The sequence below is a fragment of the Cyprinodon variegatus genome, unplaced genomic scaffold (genome assembly GCF_000732505.1).
Source record: "Cyprinodon variegatus isolate N-32 unplaced genomic scaffold, C_variegatus-1.0 Scaffold273, whole genome shotgun sequence".
Taxonomy (NCBI): Eukaryota; Metazoa; Chordata; class Actinopteri; order Cyprinodontiformes; family Cyprinodontidae; genus Cyprinodon; species Cyprinodon variegatus.
In genome coordinates, this window is record NW_015150726.1 from 647,007 (window position 1) to 671,059 (window position 24,053).

Here is a 24,053-nt window from a genome sequence, read left to right on the forward strand (position 1 = left end):
ACTGAGTTGCCGCCATGTGATTGGCTGCTTAGAAATTAAGTGTTAACGAGCAGTTGGACAGGTGTACCTAATAAAGTGACTGGTGAGTGTATATTATAGTGTTGCCTGTTTGATGTTTTTCTTTTCTGTTTCCTAAAGTAACTATTTGATTGATTGCAAAACCTTCATGGTTTTAAAATCTGTGTAACTCTTGGCAGGAAAGCATTGTTCAATATGTCAGTTTCAAACCCAGCTGCAATAGACTTTAAAAGTGGCATGTTTTTCGTGTTTAGAGGGACAATTTTTTGGGATTTTCACTCACATTGAATAACAGAGGATATCAGGTTAAGGGGAATTTTGTAGATACAAAAAAGAGGACATTGAATAAAAGGCTGAAAGAAGGTATTACCCAAACACCTTCTTCTGCAAATATATCAAATAAATGTTGTTCCTGTATTGTTGAAAGCAAATAACACATTTCAGAAATGCAAATTTGAAAAAGATTTGGTAAAGATGTGGGAGATGGTTTTTATTTTAGTTCAATTTAGCTTCACGAACGCGTCAGCTCAGCTGAATGTTGTTGCTGATCATATAAATTTTTCATAGTACCTCAGTATACCCATTTAATACCTACATTCAATAGAATAATGCAACCTAGAAATGCTGAAAGAATCAATGCAGTTTTCTGGGGGCGTAAGGTGGTCCAGCTTAGTTTTGATAGGGTGCCACTGGTAACAGGGCTGGTGGTGGTATTACTGCTGAGAAGCAACCTAAAGATTTCTGTTTACATCATCAGCGTGAGGTGAACTGCTGGTGAACTCAATTTTCAAGCTTGAAGCATTTCTAGATAAGTGAAGCAAATTTCAAGTAGTCCGTTTGTTGCATCAAAAGTGAAATATGAATTAATGTTAAGCTGCAAGGAAGTGTTGAAACGGGAGTGTTTGAAGCCGTCATTAGTCTCATCTTCATGGGGCGGTCAGTCCAACAGGCCCTGTGCTTTATCAGCCATCAAAGAGAGTAGAGCCTGTGGACAGGTCTGATTGGATGACAGAGGGATTCACCCCATGGCATGAGTCATCAAACATAATTGGTCCTTAATCTTTCCTTGTGTTTGTTTTTCTCAAGTTTTTTAGTGGAAATTTGGAGGTCAGAACAACAAAAAAAAAGCTTTGTTTCAACAGCTAAGCTTTGTCTAGATATCTGCCTGAGAAACTTCGATTTGGTGACGAAATGCTCATAATCTTCTTGTCTCTAGAAAGGTGCTAGACTGAGAGTATTTAGGTTATAATTGAATTAAAAAGGTGTTCTAACATCATTATCATTGGTATGATGTTTCCCTGACTTACATAGAATGCGGTAATAAAGTTTCCTTTATTTTAGGTTCATGCCATTCTTTAATCAAAAGACTTTCTACTCTAAGGACACAATAATGACTCAGCTTTATTCTAGGAATACATGAAGTGCGATAGAAAGGAGGATTCAGATTTTTGAGCAGCATGTATTTTACCTTCAGCGTTCAGCAGTCAGTTTAGTTTGAGGAAGTGATGAATATTATTACTTAGTGGACATCAGTATAAAAGCTCACAGCACAGCAGCTTTCTACAATATTAAAAGTCCAGAAAAGTCTTAGTACTTTGTGTTCAAAGCCTTTCCATCGATGTCAACTTTCAGCCAGATGTTTACTGAGATAAGCAAGATCAGTTAAAACAAATACGATGTTGGTTTTTTTGTCTGTTCTATGATTTGTTCCATTCAAAGCATTGAATGCAATATTGAACATGCTATTTCAAATGTAACCCACTCCAAATCAACTTTAGTTATACTCTAACGATGGAGCAGAACCAGTACTGATTTAATTAAATTAAATTCAGTTTATTTATATAGTGCCAATTCACAACACATGTCATCTCAAGGCACTTTACAGTTCACCAGATCATACAGTAAAGTTGATTCAAAGTTTTCTATCTAAGGAAAACCAGTTGATTGCATTGACTCATTGACTGAAATACAATCCCTCACACTAAGTATGCTTGTAGCGACAGTGGAGAGGAAAAACTCCCTTTTAAAATCAGATGCTGTAGAATTGTTACTGTAAACATGAGCAGGGTGCCAAAAGCAGGACTATAAAGAATGGGTGGCAAATTGTCAAACCAATGCATTGGACATGTATACAGCCAAGTAAAGAGTTTATTAGCAAAATAAAAAATCAAACCCACACCCATTATCATCCTCACAATTAACCCTGCCCCCACAGAGTGTCTTGGCACTGAGAACTTTTTCGTTTTCAAAATTCTGCCAAGAAGCATGGTTATTTATTCACATTGGGTGTTACATTTAAAGACCTTCAATGTGTTTTTTGTGTACTCCAACTTGGCCTTACCAATGTCCAATGTTCATATTTAGAATATTTTCAGTTCCTAACATTTGAATCAAGAACATATAGTTTACTCAAGCATTTAGTAGTTTGCATCCTTGTAGTACCTGGGTGAGAAATGTTGGTAGCAGCTCTCTCCTCATGTTTCAACAAAACAACTTTGGTTTATCTTCTCCTGACAATTGTTTAATTCCTGTTCCCTTTTTCGGATGTACACCTACTAGTCTAATTATTGACACCTACTGTCAATGTGTGCAGTTTGCATGATAACAAAAAAGTAGACTGCAATGTTAAAAAGACAACAAATTCTGATCAATAAGTGATTTTCATTTTATTGTAAAATCTGCAACTTGAACATTTGAAAAACTTTTTCAAAGTTGTGTTTATCTTTGCCTTTTCTTGAGTAAAATCTAACCTTTCTGCATCTGTGGTGTAGTGGCTTATTTTGGCCAATATCCTCAGTGCCTTAAGGTGAGCTCTTGGCCACTTGCTTAGGCAGAAAGGATTGGGTGAAACAATCTCTTCTAAGTTTTACTCCTTAGCATACCAGCACTTTCTACCAGTATGTGGACTTCCTCACCACTTGACCGACCTCCACAGTTTACAGCTTCTGGCCTACTTGCAACGTGAAAAACTGGTAAAAAAAAAAATAAAAAATTCTCTGAGATTAAATATTTTCTGTACTGTAGAACTTGGGATGACTGAGCAAATGTGCAGGAGATAAAGGCTCACAGTTGTGATGTTTACATGACTTTAAAAAGGTACTCACACCAGCCGGAGGAGACTTCACTTCAATGCAGTCCATTTATATACCACCAATTCACAACACATGTCATCTCAAGGCACAATACAACCAAATCATAAAGTCAAATTGATTCAAAATTGATTCACTGCAAAAACACCTATGAGATATTTTCAGATTAAGATTTGGGATAGACATTTGCAGGCCTATGAGGATAAATGTTCTGTTGTTCCCCCACCTGGAAAACAACAATAATACATGATGGTCATTGTGCCTATACTACCACACAAGAAAACTGTACTTTACCTATCATGGAGGAATGGTAACCAAGACGTCAGATTTAAGGAAGGATTTAAATGAGAGAACAACTAAAGTATGATAAATACAATGCAACATGTGTAACACAGAACCAGGACTCTTCCTATAAGTGCTGTTAGAATAAAGCTGTTAGAACAAAACCAAAGCCTTTATTAACACATTTTCAATTGCTGTCTTTCAACATATCATCCCTCTTTTTGAATGATCAATGTCTGAAAAGAACCGCCCTCTCCAAATGCACATGCACAACCCTGTACCCGCTCCCGAGAGGGAACACCTATTAAACGCATGCGACAGTGTGCAAGAGCCCATTTCTCCTTGTTTTACTAGCAGAGATGTGAAATGGATTTCTCCAAATGGCATGCCCAACTTTACTTGTCGAGTACAAACTTCTCAAACGAGGAATCAATGGGAAGACCGACGTGTGCTTTCATTGTTCGCCATCACGTGAAATTATTTCCCTAAAACATCCTGGTCTTGTTTCGCTCTTCTGAGGCCTTTCTCTTCTTCTCATACACTTCATAGACACTTTTTCTCTTATGACCCGCGGCTATTTTCAAAGAACCGCGCTGAGAATGGTAAGCTTCAATGACCGTCTGAAACCGAAGCTCACCACACATATGCACCTGAAAGTGTGCATGCACTGAAACATATCACAAGAACGACTGACAATTAGGAGAACCACTTATTTTGACTATCCACATGGACAAAAAGCATCCTCCCCTACCTACCATACCTTGAACAATTTAACCAACATGTTCATTTCAGACCAAAATCAAAATGCTGTCATAATGAAAAAAGAACATTCAGAGATAAAACAAACTTGACAATTTCCAGTTTTCTAAAGTCAAGTTTTGTTTTTTCATTTAGTTTTTTTATATGTGTATATCACTGCTAAAGTCTGCTTTAATTTTGTCGGACATCTGACAGATGTTTGTGCAATGCGCAGATGTGACAATAATAATGTAATTAGTTGTTGTAAATTACCTTTGAATATGAAGCCTTAGCAGACAAGTTTTGCCTGTAGGGTATGCAAATGTATTTAAATCAACAGCTTTTGTACCACCCTGCTTGCTTCCAGGGTGATTCTAAAGACTCATCAAGGGCTGATTTCCCCTAAAGCATCATAGAGAGCCCCAACATTTAAATCCTCATATCTTATTCAGTTCTTATTTGATTTTCACTAGTTGGAGATTATTGGAAAGCTTAGACTCAATTATTTCGGGAGCTATGAATAAGTCAAGACAACATTGGGTAATTTGTAATTTGCCGTATAATCCTACTATAAAAAAATCATATGTGGACGCACTGTATATACTCTATATATTCCTTGCACCTTTTTCTTTCTTCTTCTTCTCCTTTGACCATTTGAGCTGATGTAATGAGTACATTTCTCCACTGTGAGATCAATAAAGTCAATTAATCAATCAATAGTTTGTTCCTGAATTGTGTTTGTTATACTGTATATCTTAAAGGGGAATTTCGTTTTATTTTACATTGGGCCCTTGATTTTACGTTATTACATCATGTTCTACTCACCCATATAAGTTTTGTGTCATTTGGAGCCGTTCTGAAGATATTCCATTGACGATGAAGTCATACATGCGCCGCTTTGTTTTTAAAACATATAAATATAAAAAAATATAAGCGCGGATGTATGTATGGGGGACAGTGATTCGCCTGCGTTAGGAATGCTGGCATACCATAAAGAATAAATTATGAACACTTTAGTTTGTGCCTTCAAGTATTTTACCCATACGAAGACGTAACTTGGATATAACCTAACAGAATATCTTCAGAACGGCTCCAAATAACACAAAACTTATATGGGTGAGTAGAACCTGATGTAATAACGTAAAGTCAAGGGCCCACTGTAAATTATTATAATACTTTGGTCAGGAGCTACTCTGTGTTGATTTAATTATCAAGCAGATATTCTTGGCAGTGTTTCGAGGTTAAAACAAAGGTGTTAACTTGGAGGGAGTCCTACCATATATTTTTCTCTATATATATTAAGAATAGCCTTTCAGTGGTCTGGCTGAAAAGTTTGACGCTGTTTTCCATGTTTTTTTTCTAATCTGCAGACTGAGCAAACATCTTGACTCCAGCAGAGCTACAGCTGTCCTCAGCCTGGTTGTGGTCTGAGGGGACTCACATCAAAGGTAAAGCCATTCTTCCTTCTTTACACCTCCTGCCTCCTTTAATCACATTGTTCACTTCATCACTGAGGTAATTACATTTCCTTTTTTTGCTTCCTTTTCCTCTTTTTTATTTCTTTTTTCGAAGACCTTTTTTTCTTTATCTCACTGTAGGAGAGCTTTTCCTTCTTGCTAAAGTACCTAGTAGGATTCTTTCTTTTTTCACTACATTAAGAGTTTTATTTCCTCAAGGGAATGTGCTCTAATTTGAATAATTCACCCTTCTGAATCAGGTGTGGGTAAAAGTGATTTTTAGTTCGCTGTGTGTTTCAGAGCAGAATGGCAGAGGGCATTTGTTCTGGTCCAAGATATATAACCACAGATCTGCCTGCATAATTGAATGTTTAAAGTTTTTCACCTGTAGTTACTTACAACTTGAGAAACTTAATTGCAATTCAGATCTATTCTGCGCTGTGGAGACAGTTGTTCTTTTGTGGACGACTCTGCTTTGAAGACTTTATTAAGAAGTTAGACAGATGGCACAAGCAGTAGTTCAAATACTGACTGATGTTTTTTTTCCGTGCATAGTATGATTTCCTTACGGCTTTATTTATGTGTGTCTCTTGAAATTCAGCAATAAATTTAATAATGCAGGATTAACATAGCGTTATTTTAAAAACGTCTAGCTCAGTATCCACCTGTCTGTTTTTAACTATTTTCTCATTTAGAAATAAAGAAACAATTTTGGATTTTACTAGTATTTTTCACTGCATTTTCATGTGTTTTTATGTATTTTCCTTCGTTTTATCCTGGACTCAGTAAGGCAGTTCAGACAAAAAGAATTGTATGAAATATGGGTGTTAAACAGCAGCTGCATTCCTTTACCTCCAGCTATGAAAAAGAAGCGCTATAAAAGCCATGCACCTCACTAAGCTGTGTTTATTCTGGCATCTCTCCACAATCACCCATTTGGGCATTGCTGCTTATTTTAAGAATTATTTCATACTACTCTTGTCCTAAAAAATATTTTTGATTCCAGAAAAAATGCATTTCTTCTTTCCAGTGTTGTGTTAATGATGGTATCCTACTAATAATACCAGATAATCATTATGCTAGATCCATCTTCACCACAGCAATCTGACGGAATCATTCAACAAAAAAAAAGCAGTTGTAAGATTCTTTAAACTATTTTACATCCCGGCGGTTCCATGATTTATTATTTGAATTAAACTAGTAGTGTTTTTTTAAGTGAAATGTTCATTTTCTACAAGATAATTGCTTCACATTTGAAATTCATTAAAGCAAAACAAAATTATGAGTATTTTATTGTGCATGAGAAGGAATAGCAACTGGCACATCTAATGACACTCAGCAAGAGTCGTCCAGATAGTCAGTGTAGCAGTTAATCTGTTACTAAAATGAACAGCAATGAAATAGAAGAACTCCTTCTTTAGGTTTAATGTTAATATCTGATATTTCCAAATATGAGCTCAGTTGCTGATAATGATCACATATATTAATTTAGCCTGTGTGAGCAAATGGATGATGATAAGGTGAAATTACCCCCATTGGCGTATGAGACTTCATCACTTAGTCTCTAAAAGTATTTCGTTTTTTTTACATCTAATGAATTCAAATTGCAAATAATTGTTTGTATTGTTAACACATTTCTGAAAAGTGAGCCATTTTGCCATATTTTGTTACATCACAGATTCAGACTTTGTATTTTAATAAGGTTTTATTTTCCTAAACCAACACAGGGTATAGTGTGTATTTATCAGGGGTCACCAACTGGGGGCACAAAGGGGCCCTCAAGGACCACATGGGGGCCCTCAACATCTTCTGAAAACAGAAAAACCCACCAGTGTTGAGTTTTACATATTATTTTTATGATTTATAGAGCATTTTATCATATCAATCATTAAAAACATTTAAGCATTTAGGAATTAATAAATGACAATATCTAAAAGCAAATTAGAAATGAAAAGAAACTATTGAAATATGTTTATTATTTATGAAGTTTAGGTGAATGCTGACTCCTCCAGTTCATAGGTCAGTATTGGTAGCCCTTCCTATGACTCTTAAAAAGGTTGGTGACCCCTGGGCTATGTAATAAAAATGTTTGAATACAAATGCGAGCAAAACTTCAGATTTAAATTAGCCAAAATAGTACACAGGAGGTTGGGGATATAATGTGACAAAAGCTTTAAAATATCAAGAGGTGTGAATACTTTTAGTTTGATAAAATCTCAGTCTCCTAAGGTCCTTTTTTCCACAGTCCAACGTTCAACTTGTTCCATCAGCCCGCTGTTGTCCACAATGTTCTCATGAACTTTTTGTCATATCATGAAACAAAAACACACTTTTCAGCCGAGTCGTGTGATTTTTGTGTACTTGGTTGTCAGCGTGTTTCATAAAACTGATGGATAGCGAGTTATTGCCCCCTTTTTTTCCCCAGTATCTGCTGCTCCACTTTACAATATGTGGTTGGTTTTTATTTTTACTGCTGGCCTAAATTTAGAGCCGTGCATTAATGCTGAGATGTGTTTACCGCTCAGGAAAAAAGTCTTGCAACAGAAATAAAGCAGCAACCGTACATGAATTAATGAGTTAACCTTTTTTAGTTTTTTATTTTAATTAGAGATGTTTTTGCCATAAGGTGCTGAAATCCAACCCATTAGTTTTTTTTGGTATTAATAAGTAATTTTTGCCTTTTTCTCTTTGCTTTTAATTATCCCTCCTCCTTACAAATGAACTTTGTGGTGTTTAAAGATGACAGAGTTGGTTTAAGAGTTCAGCTATGATTTGTTTCTGTCTCATAAAATTAGCAGTAACAGCAGGATATATAAAGGTGACCGGGGTTAAACGTGCTGACCTCTGTTTTGTTTTTATCCCCTTTGACTGAGGCTATTAGCAAACATCTGTTGAGCTGAGGGGAATTCTTCAGATACTCCTTCTCTTGCATTCTGGGCTATTTTAAGCAAGGCCAGAAGGAGGTGTTTAATGATAAGCTGTGGGGCGTAGCTGACATGCCTGCCATGTTATTCCCCCAATGACTCAGGAAGCAATGGCTCTGTTGCCCCTCCAACCCCCAAGGGGTGTGAATCATTAGAGCCTGTGTTCAAGTGTGTCCAATCAGCATTGCTTTTGGAAACTCTGCTGATGTCACTTATCTCAAGTGCTGGATAACTTTCAATAAAGACAAGAGTGTTATTTTCATACGCTCTCCCTTTTAAAGCAATGTTTCCATTTTGAAGCCGTGATGCCAGCTGCTTGCTGCCAATGCAGCGGACCAGGATGGTTTGGTCAGATGGATATGGAGTGAATTTGTTCCATTATTTTTGCAAGTAAATAACATGTTTTGTAAATAGAATTCTGAAAAAAAAGGAAATGCAATGAAATAAAACTTTGAGAAACATTTAAAGATTAAAAAAACTGAATAACTTTGCTTTTTTTCTCAGATGTTATTCTATTTTTTCTTGTTCTTCTTTATTTTTCATATTTTATTGTTTAATTTTTTTTTATTAATTTATAATCTTTTTTGCTTTTTTTCTGTTTGTCTTTTGTGAATAACAATCTTTTAAAGTTGCATTTTACAAATCAAGACTCTTCCCTTTAAGCCAATACAAACATTCACTCTTCAGGTGCAGATTGAAAATATAAAAATCAGATTTAAATAAAGAATACATCTGGAAAAAAAAAAAGGAAATATCAGAGGAAACAGCAACAGTACTGTTAAAACCTTATTTTTTTACTCAAAATGTTTTTTAAAGATTTTGAATTTTATATTTTGAATTTCAATGCTTAGAAAATTAGTTTTTGTTTTTGTGCAAACTTCTATTTCCAAAACAAGTCCTTTGCTTGCAAAAGGAATGGAACAAAATTCACTCCGTAGATGGACAGAAACTTTAAAGGTATAGAGCCTAAGAAGCAGCCTCCTCTATCATTCAAATGGATGTGGAATTTTTACGGAGCACAGTCTCCTTGGCACACACCACTCCGAATGGAAGAGGCAGATAAGATAAATAAATGATAAGCATGCAACAAACATCAAAGAGAGCTTGTGTGCTTCAAAGGGAATAAGGGCTTTGTGCTCAGCAGGTCCTATAGTAAAGAATGACTACTTGTCATGTGCGCACAGAATTAGACGGACATATTGTGGACTCTGTTTCCACAGTCTGACCTGTTTAAGATTCATATCGTTTCTTCTTCATTGATGCTCCCAGCTGAGCCAAGCTACCAGTCCGCTATCTTTCTCTTAGTGACACGGTCAGTTTGCCTGCTTTGATTCGATGTGCTGCGTCACAAAATGTCATCTTTGCTGCTAAATCTTTTTAATGCTGGATTCTTTGTAAAAGGATTCATTCATCAAAGAAAAGGACAAAAGGCTCTAGAGTTTTTGCTCTGTTTGATTCCTAAAATCCTAACTAGAAAACCATTTATGTGATAAGAAGGGAGGTAAAAGTGGAAGCTGGATTAGGTTTTTCTATTTTAAGTGAATTTAATTTAATTTAGGTAACTGCAATACAATAAGTTAAGGTTTTAGGTAAGGAAAGTATTTTGAACCCTTACTGTAGGTCAGTCATTGGCAACAGGGATATGATTCAAGGAATACAAAGATATTTATGAAACTTCGTATAATTTATAATATAAATCATATTTATAATATAAATCATGTATAATTTTGTACTAATGCTTTATAATCAAAACCCTTTTTAAATATTTTTTTATTGATATTTTCACATTATAAGAAATGGAGCCTAGGCGGAAGTTCAACTGAATAAACGATTATTTACCCATGCCCGCCTCCACCACAGCCAATCAGTTCTGAACCAGACCTCCATGAAAGCCAATCAGCATCCTGCGCTCATCTTAAAAGGTCACCAAATCCACATCTCAGTCTGCTACCCAAGCTTTAGCAGCGGTTGCACCATGTCGGACTTTGACTTAGATGACCCGATTCACAAACCTCCATCACCTTCTCCACCATCATAGCCAAGCTTCATCAGAGGGCCATTCTTCCCGGACTCTGGCTGCCTTCCCTCTCTTATCCCAACCGGTCCGGCAGAAGGCTGCCATGTTGAGCCTGGTTCTGCCAGAGGTTTCTTACCAAAGGGAAGTTTTTCCTCTCCACTGTCGCTCCATGCTTGCTCATCATGGACAGGTTCATACAACCTGTGTTATCCAAACTGGATTCTCATCTTCCAGGTCCCAGAGTAAAGCTCTAGTACCAGCTCATGCAGTTCACTGGATCTCTTCATACAGCGGTCATGATCTGACCAACTCATCCATCTCCACTCCACCGCCAGTTTCAGTCCTGGGTGGAAACATCCCTACTCCTACTCCTGTTCATGCATATCAAAGCAAAATAATTCAACCCTAATGTTTCCTGCTGAGGTCTGAGCGTCAAACACTAAAGTAAATGTATCACTAAAACTCTTCTAATTGCATTTCTTTTTGTGAGTTTTTCAGATTAAAATGTGCAGTCCTGAATAGTCACTACAGGGACATGAGATGGATACAGTACATATCAATCACACCATGCACAGATGAAATGTATCAAATAACAGGAAAAAACAGAACAAAAAGAAAGAAAGAAAGAAAGAAAGAAAGAAAGAAAGAAAGAAAGAAAGAAAGAAAGAAAGAAAGAAAGAAGAAAAGAAATCGAACAGTGTGCAAAATAATCTCTTCCATGTCATTGCCAGCTATAATATATATGCCAGTTATAATATTTTAAAATCACTGTTAGATGAAAACTTCAGAGTGTGTAACAAATGCGAAACTTTGGCTGAGCTATATCCAAGGGCCAAACCTTTAAAGGGTCTGAAATTATTTTAAAAAGAGGCCCCTCAACTTCTGAAAGCACTTATTTGAGTGTCTAATTTACTCCAGTTTCAAATGATATCCTCCAGCCATGTCAGACTCACCACTGGTAAGTGAAAATCGGGATGACCACGTAAGGATGGCCTTACATAAACATCTCCAGAATGATTGACAATGAGGAGGACCACTTATTTAGATGATCCACCCATCGTCCACTATATCTTTAAATCAGTCTGTGTGTATTTTTGGCGGCACTTCATTATATTTGGGGATGTTAACGTCAACTTGCCAGGGGACAAGCAGATGGAAGCTAGCCTATAATCTGCCATATTTATAAATACAGTACATTGCATTCTTTCACTAATAAGGATGTCTCCCTTTGGCTTTAAAATAGAAACTTTATGGGGAAACTAAAGCACTAAACAGCATGTGCAAATATAAAATCATACATGGATTTAGTGAATTTGTTGTGGGTGATCTACTAAAGTAGTGTACACAATTAATAATAGGTGTAAAAGTGGTGCAGTGTGCCCTGTTTAAATTAGGAATTTGTTTGTGCTTATGGCTCTCACCATGCTTGTCCAAAAAAGAGCTGCTTAATTTAAAAACTGTACATAGATGGCTTTGTGAAGAAGATGCAGCCAGAGGAGAAGAGAAAGGACCTTCTCTCCTTGAAGTAAAATTTATCAACGTACTGGAGGCACAAACACACCAGCGTACAGTAGCCTCTGGTATTTGTATTTCATAAAAACAAATCCATTCAGGTTATAACTTCTATTCCTGAGAGTGATATCACTTAGATACATAAAAAACCCTGAAAATTTAACTGAACAGAAGACAAAACCTGTCTAAAGGACATGGAAATGGATGTGTTGTCAGTTAGCAGTGCTGTAATGGGTTTCCATCAAAAATAGCATTGCTATTTGTATTTGCCTCTATTATTTTACTTCCTGACAGGCTGAATATTTTCTTTCTCTATCATTTTTTTCATTTCACCGATGCCCTCTGGCCAACATGAACAGATGATTTTTTTAAATATCTTTATTTTAGATTAAGAAAGTTCCCCACATTATTTTTCAGGTTAAATTATTTGCATTGTGGTAAGTAGTTACGTCTGAATATTCTCCTCCCAGAATTTTGCTAATTTGGATGATCTGCATATGTTTTATATGTTGATGAAGGGAAACACAGCATATTTTATACATCTGCGGTTCTCTGGCTACCTCAGAGACAAAAACCATGTTAACACCTGTTAGTAGATCGGCTTTACATGCACTATCAAGTTTGCCCTTTTTGTTATAGGAGTAAACCTTCAGAATAAATCCTTAGTCCTCTCCTATAGCACAAAATGAGGTCATAGAGAGAACAGAGCCTCTCTCGTTGTTCCAGAGTATTCAGACTTATTGTATTAATTTTGTCTTAGCTTACCAAACAGGTTTTCTATAGGAATTATAGATTCTGATGGCTTTTAAAGGATGCTGATTTGGTTTCTGATTAACCTGTGTTGACATAGCCATATATGCTTTGGATCATACTGCTGTCAGATCAAAAGACAACCTACTTTCAATTTAAGTTCACTAGTCAGTGAAAAACTTATGAAGGAAATGCATATTAACACTAACAACCAAAAGCAACCATCTGATATCCCTGCAGACAGTGTTTGATGTGAGACAATCTAGGGTTCCTGTCTACACTAGTGGCTACTGTAATTCCATATTTGTCCCCAGGGGAAACAGTAATGGCAATACTATTGCCCTTTCAACATTTGTAGTCTTACAAGAAGCCTGAGTAAAATAAATAAAATCAAAGAAGTGGCCCACCATGACTATGAAGCTGATCCCAGTGGGAAATTTGTAACTAACTACAGTATGTAGGGGCAGTGATAGGCATGCAAATCCAGTGACAGACTGCAGTTCTACTGTAAGGTGCCATGTAACAACAATTTTGCTTTAGGTTAATTGACTATATTAATTTGGCTATGTATGCTTCAGAAAAAAAAATCAACCACCCCCCTTCTTTTTTTGTTTTTTACAAATATACTACTGGGATTCATCGATTGTACTTAAGGTTGGATTTTTCTAAACTTTTTCAGCGTGAGACGATGTTGCTGCCAGAACGGATTCATTTATTTAAAAGCTTTCTTACATGTTTCTTTTTAGAGCTGCCTCCAAATATGCCTTCATCTTTATAATCAAAGATGTATGCAGGTCTTTGCTTTGCTAAAGTACGCTATCACCTTTTTGTTGGTTTACAACATCGTCAAATAGAAGACGGTTAGAGACGTGCTGTTGGATATGGTTTGTTTCAATCTTTTTAAAATGTCTTCCCTTTTCTCTCTTGTCTCCCCCCTGTTCTTTCTTTCCCTCCTTTTCTACCAGCTCTCCATTCTTGGCTTTGCTTCATTGCTGTGATCATTAGAATTGAGGTGACTGACTGTTTCCTAACACCCGCTTATCTCCTTAGTCCATACTGTTGTGGATTTGTATTTCCAGCCTCCTTTGTTATCGTGCTGTCAGCCCCTAGATATCATGCCTCCATCAGTAATGGATATCAGCGTGTGTGTGTGTGTGATAGGTGTGGATGATTGTTGCATATTGCTGCAGGAATCTTGCATGTGCTGGATGTTTGGCCTGTAATGCTTCTTGTGTTTTAAAAAGGCCTCTTTGCATGACTGTAACCAATGACAGCGCTACTCCTCCACATTAGCTGTGAATGTTCATTGGAGCTGTGACATAATGTCTTTCCTCCCGTTTTCCATTCCAAAAACAAGAATATTGGTTTTTCCTGAGTCTGCATTGTGCTATTTCATTCTGTTCTGTCCTGTTTTGAGATGTTCTTCTCCATTAGAAGCACTTCTATTTTCTAAAATCTGTGTAGGAGTTCATCAGGAGTTTATTGGAATGTCTTACTAATGATGAAACTTCTGATGCACAAAATCAGCACCCAGCTGAGCATCCTTATTTCCCATGTTGGCCTTGAGTATTAGAGGCTTTGCTGCGTATTGCCCCCCGTTGAGCAGGAAACCTGAGCGTGTGTCTCCATGGGTTTGGCTCTAAAACTACAGCAAGACTTAAAGTCGTAGGGAAATCATATTTAAATGTCAAAAAACCTGTCTTAAAATCTGCGTTTTATTTTTCTCCGTTATCTTATTCAGGCCAGTAAGTTATGCGTCAGCTTGTACACCTAAATTCGGACAATCATATATCAAAGGCCATGTGTCAATCAAATCTTTTCAGTCATAGCATCTTGATTCATATGTCTGTGTCTTCAGCAGGCGTAGAGCTAACAGAACTGGCAGGGTTGCGAGGCAAGGGCTCAAACATGTAGGGCTGTAAGCCTTCTACACCAAACCAAGCTTCTGCCGCCCTCTTTCACAACAACTTCGTCCCCACTTTCCCCCTCTAATTGAAAAATGTATGACGGAGGAGACTCATCCACGACCTCCGACACAAAACTCTCCTCTTCTTGCATGTTTCCGCTGTCCATAGCGTTCCTTGACAGTGTCGTTTCTAAGTCACCAATTTAGTGCTACTTGGTCCCAATGGAATTTCACATTGGGAACCTACTAGCACTAAGTTGCTAACTGGTTAGCAAGATGCTTCTGAGAAACCGGCCACAACCAAACTTGCAAACCTTCCGCCACAAATATCCCGCTCCCTTGATAAACGACCAATCACATTCACTTTATTCATTGTGTAAAGTCGTGCACAACTCGGGAGAATTCGGAACTGCAACGGTTGGAACGGCTGCTTCCCTGTGACTTTAAGAAATAACTTTAGTTCATAAAACATTATGTAATTTTGACCAAATATCTTTGATGATCCAAACTTTAGAATTGCTTGCTGTTTTTGTGTCATGTCAATGATGCTAAATGATTCATCACTGCCTCCTCCTGACCTGTAAATATCATATTTGATACCTTCCACTTCATGCCACTCATCCAGCCTGATGGGCCTGGGTGTCTATAATGACTTGGTACCCCTCCCTGCTCCTTTCTCTCCTCTCTTTTCCTAAAATGGAAGCTCTGTCCAAGCCTTAGCTGACTCTGCACATGGAGGACTATGACGTTTGCTCTGCTGCCAGCATCCTGGCCTCGGTGAAGGAGCAGGAGGAGCGTTTCGAGCAGCTTACCCGAGCCTTGGAGGAGGAGCGCCGCAACGTCAACCTGCAGCTCGAGCGTGCCAATCTGCCACCCAACCCCGCCACCAGCCAACCCCTAGCATGGCAACAAGTGGTGATGCAGGTAAAGCACGCCGGTCTGCCGGCCAACGTTCCCCCCTGTGGTTAACTTTTACAACCGGAATCTCGTGCTATCATGCAGCTCCCTCTGTGCAGCGCCTCACCTCCCCCCTTCTTCCATCTGAGCAAGCTCATTTCATCACCCTGTTTGCTCACGGTCATCACTTTTTCATGATTGCAGGGATTGTGTAATCTCTGTTTAATTTCCCAGTGATTTGGGACACTTGTTCCCATTGTCTGAACCCACTGTCCTGGGTGTTGTAAATTAATCCTCTTTCTGGTGACTCATCTTTAAAAGGGAGCTGATGAGATTCAACCTCTCATTTTGTCTGTTTTCACCTCCCCAATCTGCGCCACCTTCTGCCATCCCGTCTTATCTCCTCTCGCCCGCTGGTTGCAGGAGCTGAGTGGAGGTTCTTGTAGGTGGATGTAGTCGTCTGCTGGCTCATGGAAAATCGTTTAGGCTCTATAGTTCAAACCAGGGTTTGTTTATCTTATTTTGCTTTACAGGAGAAGAAAAAAATATTCAGACCTGCATGTTAAACATTTAGCAAAAGAGGAATTGCTTAAAAGCAATTCCTCCTTACAACTTCATAGTAAGCTTAATTAAAGCTTAGATATTAAAATATATTTGTAGTTATTGCTTTGCTTTATTTTCATATAAAACTTTAAAAAATCCCAACTTTAACAAGAGTTCATCATTTTGATGTGAAAATATGACATATAGGACCCAGCCTTCAGAAACTGTTGATCTTGGATAGACCCATATGCAGACGGGCAGAAGGAGGTTCAATGGTGAGTTGGAAATAATTTTATAAAGTAATAAAGCTAACAAAAGGATGTGGTTTTTAACCCTTTAAAGCCCGATCCAAGAATAAAACAAAACAGAAAATTACTTTTTTTGGTTTAAAGTCCTTATTTGGCCATTTAACAAAATATGTAAAAAAAAAAAAACAGAAACACATTTTTGATATTAATAATTTATTACTATGCGATAAGTCAAGATTGTTTTTTGTGTAGTCTTCTGCCCTCTGTTTTCAGGTAAATCTGATTGTGTACAATAGGATTTTGAGCAGAGTTTTTACCATTAAATTATGCAAAAGGTGTCAGATGCAAAACATTTCAGAAACTGTATGCATCAAATATGATACATTTGGCATTACAGGGTTAAGACTTACCATAGCAAAACAGCATGAGATGAGCTTTAAAAAGGAACTAGAGATGGAAACAGAAACAGAACAAACAAGAGCAAAAGAAAGGCTCATCACAGGTGAACTGATTAGGATAATTAGTATCCATAATAAAACAATAAAATCAGCACCTGAATGCGATTGGACTGATTACACAAAAAAAGAAAAAAAACCCATAAGATTACCAAAGCAAAACCGCTTAAAAGATCTAACAAATGAAACCAGATATGAAAGAAGCTAAACTAAGATAAATTAGAGATCTGCTTAAAAATAAATCCATGTCTATAAAAAAATCTAACTAGTGTGAAGAGGAAAAGAATTAAGTAACATAGCAATACAAGGGATGTGAACATATAGTTTGCTTTTTAAAAAATGGCTTCTTAGATTCAAATTTGTTCCATCCGATTAATGGATTACTCTGCTTAGAAATAGCTTGTTTCAATGTTGTTATGTTGCAACCCTATATTAGAGGGCGCCAATGAATCAGAATCAGAATCAGAATCGGGTTTATTGCCATTGTTAGTGAAGAGGTTCACAACTAGGAAATTTTTGTGGTACAGTCGTGCAACATGAAACATATATGAAATAGTAAATAAAATTATAAAAATCTCTAAAAACACTAGGGTATAAGGCATGCAAAAAATATACTAATATATACACTTAAGATGTTGGTTCTTAATGCAAGAATAGAAACATTAATGGATTCAGAGTCCAGGGGTGCGTTCCATTACAGAGGCTGCGTCCTCCAAGGACCCGGTCTATCTGGACTTGGTCCTTGGAAGGAAGCCAGAAGAGTTTGGCTATTGATTCAAACAGGTCCAGCCTTCTCTGGCTTCACCGCCTTACCTCTGTCGCCTAGCAACTATAACAATTGGCTCACAAAGCAGGCAAAGAATGGATTCCAAACTTCTATGTTTCAGTAAGCTAATTATATTTTCGAGGGGTTTCATCAACCTAAACCTTTAGCAACCTACTGTGTCATTGACCCTCTGAAATTCAAGGTCATATCAAATATAAATCTAGTTGATTCCACCAAACTGAAAAATGGGTTGTCGATCATTTATTAGGAGAATTATACAAAACAGTTACCAGATCCCAAGAGGCAGCTCAGTGGTTAGAGCATAGAGCTTGGAATCCTGAGGTTGTGATGCCCACTCTGGGTCTTTGAGCAAGACCCTTAACCCCCAATTGCTCCCAGGGCGCCCAACGGTGGCAGCCCACTGCTCCCCAAGGGGATGGGTTAAATGCAGAGGAAAATTTGGATAAATAGAGTTCAATTATTATTATTCCAAAGCTGGGCTGTAACTAGTTACTTTGATCAGCTTGATTACCTTTTAGAGACATATAGATGCTTTGGTATTTTCTATTAGCTGTTGGTTTTTTTGTGTAGGACTGAGGGTGTGTGTTTGTGTGGGTGTTTATTTTTGCACCCGGCCAAGATGCAGTTCAGCTGTCATCTTCACTGTCAGCTTTTCCTCTGCCTTCATTTAAAGCATGGTTGAATTTCCTTCCAACTTTGCTTTAAATGTAAGAATAAACTAATTACTGAGTTTTGTTTGCATCCTGATTTTATTGTTTGCAGAATCGAAATACAACAGAGGAAACTAACTCTTCTAGTTATTAGCTAAGTAGTCATAAGAGCACAGATATTAGTTTTTGTTCACATGATTTAGGATGTTGTCAGCTCATGTGCTTAAACTGAATCGAGATTCTGATAAAGTAGAAGCCCTGTAATGATTATACTGTTAGTACTAAAATTATATGCAGCTCCCTTTAATATATTGTTTAGATTGTAAGGCTGCAGTATTCAGTGTCTGTGTATAATTTTGTTTTCGTTAGTCCAACAGCTACATCTCTGGACTATATGAAAATAAAAGGGTTCTTGCAAACATAGTGTAAAGAATCTCAGCCAAAATGTCCAAGTTATTTTAATAACTTCTAATAAAGCATTACAATACATGGGAGAAAGCAGCTGTTTGAGGATTTCTCCATGATCATGTAGTTTATATAAGCAAAGACAATAGAAAAGGGTAAAGCTTCAATCAAACAGATTCTGTCATCCATAAGTTTATCTCTGTTGCAATTAGAAGCCATTCTAGTTGATGGATTAATTCCCACATCTGTTGGAAATACACAGGGGAACTTATACATACATTTCTAAAAACAGAGCAGCGTGAGAGGAAATCAGACACCGGAAAAGTAAAGTTGATCAGGTGCATTTCAAAATAAGAGTGGAGGCTGTCTGGATTAGTGTAAACTCTTACCTACTTTCCCTTCACCTTTTGTTGGGTCAGCTCTAAGAACACAGTTATTCGTGGAAGCATGCAACATGTTTTTAAGTGGTAATTTAGAAAAAAAAATCATAAATGAAACTTTAAAAAACTTCTTAATAAAAATAGGTTTTGAGAGTAACTTAGCAGTTTTCTCATTTTATTTTCCAAATACAATTTTTTTCAAATGTTTGTTTTTTTCAATTCTATTTCTTTTTCTGTTTTTTTTAAGACTTTATATCGTGAGTTTTACTTTTTTTAAATTTTTTATTTTTATTTTTCAGGTTTCAAATTAGATTTTTCCAATTCTTTTATTTCAGATTAAGTTTCATTAATCACATTCTTTTCAAGTTAAATTTTGCTAACCACATTCTCTTATTTCTAAGGGGTAGCCTTTCCTCTAGTGTAAGGTACGAATGTGCATTGTTATTTGTCTTTACTGACCTTGGAAGCAACTTTTTAATAGGTAAATGTGCAAGCTTTTGTATTGAAGTAAAGTGAAGAGAATGCAGTTTGTGAAACACAATTTGAAAAGAATGAATTTCATAAAGCTAAATCTGAAAAAAATTGATAATTTTTTTATTCTAAAATATAAGATTGTTAAAAGAAAATGCAAAAAAGAAAAAATAGCATGAAAAATAGAAATATATAATGTTAATTTCAAAATCTTTCTTTTGGTGATAAATTTCGTTTTTGGACTGCATTTATTTTTTTTCAAATTGCAATTTACAAAATGTGTTGTTTTCTATTTTAAATTTCCATTTAGAAAACATGTTCTGTGCTTCCAACAAAAATGGTCAAATCCACCTTTGAATCGAGTTTTGATCCAGCCTTACTGGACGTCATTATGAGATCAATAGATGATGGTTCTCATTTTTAGGGCTGTAGCTTTCAGATAAAGAGCCACAAAAAATTTAAGTTACAAAGTGAGTAACGATTTGCATCTGTCACACAGCAGAAATAAAAGAAATAAAATATCTTTATTAAACGTTAGGTGTGCTATGCACACTGAATATACACCAAGCTACACATGTTCCTAGTCACCAGCTAGGAACATCCTGCTTCCTTTTCCTATGTCCTTCCTTACGGCCTGCACTATTTGGATAGCACTGATGCTATCCGGATGGCCGCTGATTTACTTTCACTATTAAACTTTTTAAATACTGTGATTTGATGAATTCGGATGGACCCAGTGTGAATAAAAGGTAAAGCAGGGTTAAGGCAGGCTACTAATGCTAGATGCTAGTATAATCAAAACGCTAATGTGCATATATGAACACAAATATTTTATATTAACCAAAGTAAACCAAATTTAGAACCACTTCTCATTAAGTTCTTAATGAAACATGGTGGTCGATTAATTTATCATTTCCCTCCGTACACCAGTCTGCTGACAAAAATCTCCAAACCTTGGTAGGCTGCAAATTGAGACGTCAACCGACGCCACAGTGAAGCTCATTTTTCCATCCTTCTGAAATGCAGTCATCAGAAATGAAACAAAATCAAAAACCAATTTGGAAGTAAGGAGGAAGGCTGGAAGGTGAAACCCTGTTCCACTCACATGTATGAAAAATGCATCAGGTTGTTTCTCTTCATCTCTGCCTTCCCCTTGCTCAGCTCTCACAATCCTGAGGCGGAGTGATGGATTAAAGCCGACCATGGATCGCTAACGGAGGGTTTAGATTCACAACCCCAGTGCCAGACTCAATGAGCTCTGACATTACTTAAAGCTGGGGTCATGGAGGAAAAAGACCGAAGTAAGTCTGATTAGTAAAATGAGATGAAAGTAGACAACTAATGAGCATGATAAGGCACTGATCTAGATAGTACTCCCCTACAGGGAACTGAGCTCTAAAAGGACAAGGCCTAAACATCGCTGGGCAGCTAACTCTTTTATCTGCCTTTATCGTTATTATCAGCTCATTAACACAGGCGGCTGAGCGTGCGACAAATAAACAGCAGCCCAATTATCTTTAGCTCATGTAGATGGCCGCTTTAAACATATTGTTACACACAGGATGGAAAATAGCACAGCTTCCTTTTTATTTTCCTCTACTCTCATTGGTTTGTTTTAAAGCAGCGCAATAAACAGCTCTACTTATGATTAAGGAAATGTTCCTGAGATGCACCCATGCTGTTACAGAGAGAGTAAAAGTATATAGCATTCCCAGCGCTATGTTTTTTTTACATTTCTCCATGGCAACAGCAAAAAATGTGCTGCGATATTTCAGAGGGGTTAGTGTGACAGACTGATGGAAAGAAGGAAGGAAAGTGATGTATGGAATGAATGTTGATCCATTATTGTTGCCTGTACAGAGGAAGCATTGTAAATAGATATTTGAAAAAAAAAAAAACTTGTATATTGAAGTTTTAAACAAAATGCAAAATCTAGCTTTTAAAAAGTAAAAAAAAAAAAATGTGTTTAGAGCAAGCAGTGTACCATTGGTTAATTCATGAAAATACCAAAACCTTTTTTTCCCCCAACTTTTTGGGTCTAGAAAAAAACTGATCATCATTTGTTTTTTTTTCCCGGTCTTTTGACCCTGGACACTCTACCCCTGCCTTCAAAGGTTGTGCTGAGTGTCTGCTGGAAGGCTGGATCGCATACATCAGGGTATGCAGAATGCTGCGTTTTTATTGTGTAAAGCAAGTATATGTGCAAATTATGGAGTTGAATGTGTATAAAAACATCATTATACAGCTTTATATATGTATATGTTCAATTATTCAGCATAATTTCAGTGTATTAAGATATTTTACTAGCAAGTGTCAAAGCGGGGACAACTTTTACCTAAATACAGGGCAATCCTAAAATAAATCCTTTCAGATTTTCCAAAATATGTTCCCTCCCAGGTGGACAACAACCTTAAACATACATTTAAAGCTTCTGTTTATTGGTATGGATCAGAACATTCCCATTTTGTTAAGATTAGACCTGAATTCAGTGAAGGATCAGTGGAAAAACTTTACTGTTTATGTTCAGAAAGCCCTCCATCCATTCTCACTTTGCTTTAGCTATTTTTGAAGATATCTCTCAATGGGCAAAGCAGGTAGAAACATATAGCAGAAGAGTTGAAGCTGTGATTGTGGTAAAATAAACTTCTACAAAGTATTGAGTTAATGGAAAAGACATTTTTTAAGATTTTTTTATTTATTTATTTGTTTGAAAATCCAATTAACGTATTTTCCGGATTATAGAATGCACCTCACTGTAATCTGCAATTATAGTTGCCAACCGTCCAAAACGGACTCGTTCCATATTTAGAAATAGGCCTACCTGTCCTGTATTTAGTGGAAAAGGAAAGCTGACTATTTTTCACAGCATGTCAAGTGAAGATTATTGCTTGCCGTCTGATGTTGAGTCTGGGTTTTCATTCTTTTATAAGGAATTAATAATTTTTGGATGATTTTTCTTTAACAAAGAGTGTTATTAGTTTCCTGCTCCAGTTTCTAGTTCTCATTCACTTTGACATAACACTGTATGAATGCAAACAGAGGAAGACAATCACTGTTTATTCTTCAGCGTTCAGGAAGGATCATCAGGACAAAGCTGTCTGAGAGTCCATTAGCTTGTCTGAAGGAACTATTTGAATAGATTCAGTGACATGGAACAATGTGCTTTAGAAACAAAATCTATGGACATCTCCATGATGTGATCGCTCACACACTTAGATCGCACCCTTTTTTTGTTTAATATGATTCTGCCTCTATTAATTGATTTTAGCCAGAAGGCGCTTTATGATCAGGGCTTTGAAAGGTCAGTTGTTGAGTGGTGACTGTGTTTGGACAGCACTCATAAAGCCCTGTCTGTTTGAAGCTAGGTGACCTCATTCCACATCTACTAGAACCCTTATCTATCTGCCTGTGGCTGCTTCCTAACACATACAGAGATACCATCTAAAGGTTCATATAGAAGGAAACGATGGATAATTTGTTGCTGCATCATAAAATGTAGGTGATGGCTGAGATTCTGTATTTAATGGGTTAGTTATAGAAGCACTTAGTGCAACATTAGGGGAAGTTTTGAGCTCAACTAAGGGGGAATAGTACGCCCTTTGATCTATGCTGAAGATGTACAAGCCTTGGCCCTGCAATGGGAACAAGCAATCGCTCCAGCCTCGCTCCACCCACTTTCAACTATACAACTCGCCCGGTTCCCCTTAAAGTCCTGTTTGGGAACAATGAATACAAAAGGCTACTGGTGCTATAGTGACAGATCTATCCTTCCAATGCCAGGGTGTTGGAGCCCCTGCAACGTCGTAAATCACCTGCCTAACAATGAGCTTTGGTTCACCCCCTCCCATTCTATGTCATCCCTTGTCTTCTCCATCGCTGTACCATTACAGACTTTTTTGCCTGCTGTAAACCCTCCTAATCTCATTGTTAAGAACACATCTTAAAACGTTTATTTTGTTCCAATATTCCTACATCAACACTTGTTAAACAAGCCGTTTAATGCCTTTGGTTATATCCAAATACTTCTCACCACTGTTTGAAATATGATCTATTTTAATCTAAAATATCTTAAACATCTTAAGTTTCATGCTGGTATTTAAAGAGTGATGAAAAAAAGAGCTTTATTTTTATGTGGTTTATCTATTAGTCTGTTGGTGAACCCATTTCTGACCTCAGCTCATTTTATTAAATTGTTCTTTAAGGCTCCACAATAAGGCAATGAACATTTTTTTAACTTGAAAAAGGTATTTTCTTTATTGAATTTACAGATATTAACTGTATTAATCAACACTGTTTTGCAGTAATCTGATTGATCCTTTTAAATGTTTCATTGCTGAGGGTTGATTCCTCCCTGTTTCCTCTGACATTACGAGTTTTAAACTGAACAAAATATGGAGCCGTATACTTATACACAGCACTAAAACGCATATAATGTCCCAAACTTTTTAAAGTATGTTTTCATTTCATTAAATTGAGTTATTCTCAGATTCTAAATCTTTAAATATCTTATCCCCATTAGTTTGG

At 36.9% G+C, this 24,053-nt stretch overlaps 1 protein-coding gene across 6 annotated transcripts in view; it reads left to right on the forward strand.

Moving 5' to 3' along the window:
* arvcf (armadillo repeat gene deleted in velocardiofacial syndrome) overlaps nucleotides 1–24,053 on the forward strand; it is a 356,942-nt gene that overhangs the window by 142,447 nt on the left and 190,442 nt on the right. For 3 of the 6 annotated variants that reach the window (XM_015383016.1, XM_015383020.1, XM_015383017.1), the window contains exon 1: nucleotides 15,411–15,617. In XM_015383016.1, coding sequence (XP_015238502.1) covers nucleotides 15,426–15,617 — 192 coding nt within the window. In that variant the 5' untranslated portion in view covers nucleotides 15,411–15,425. Of the gene's footprint in view, nucleotides 1–5,497; nucleotides 5,576–15,410; nucleotides 15,618–24,053 lie in introns of those variants that run through there. The other 3 variants (XM_015383018.1, XM_015383019.1, XM_015383025.1) reach the window with 2 other exon arrangements.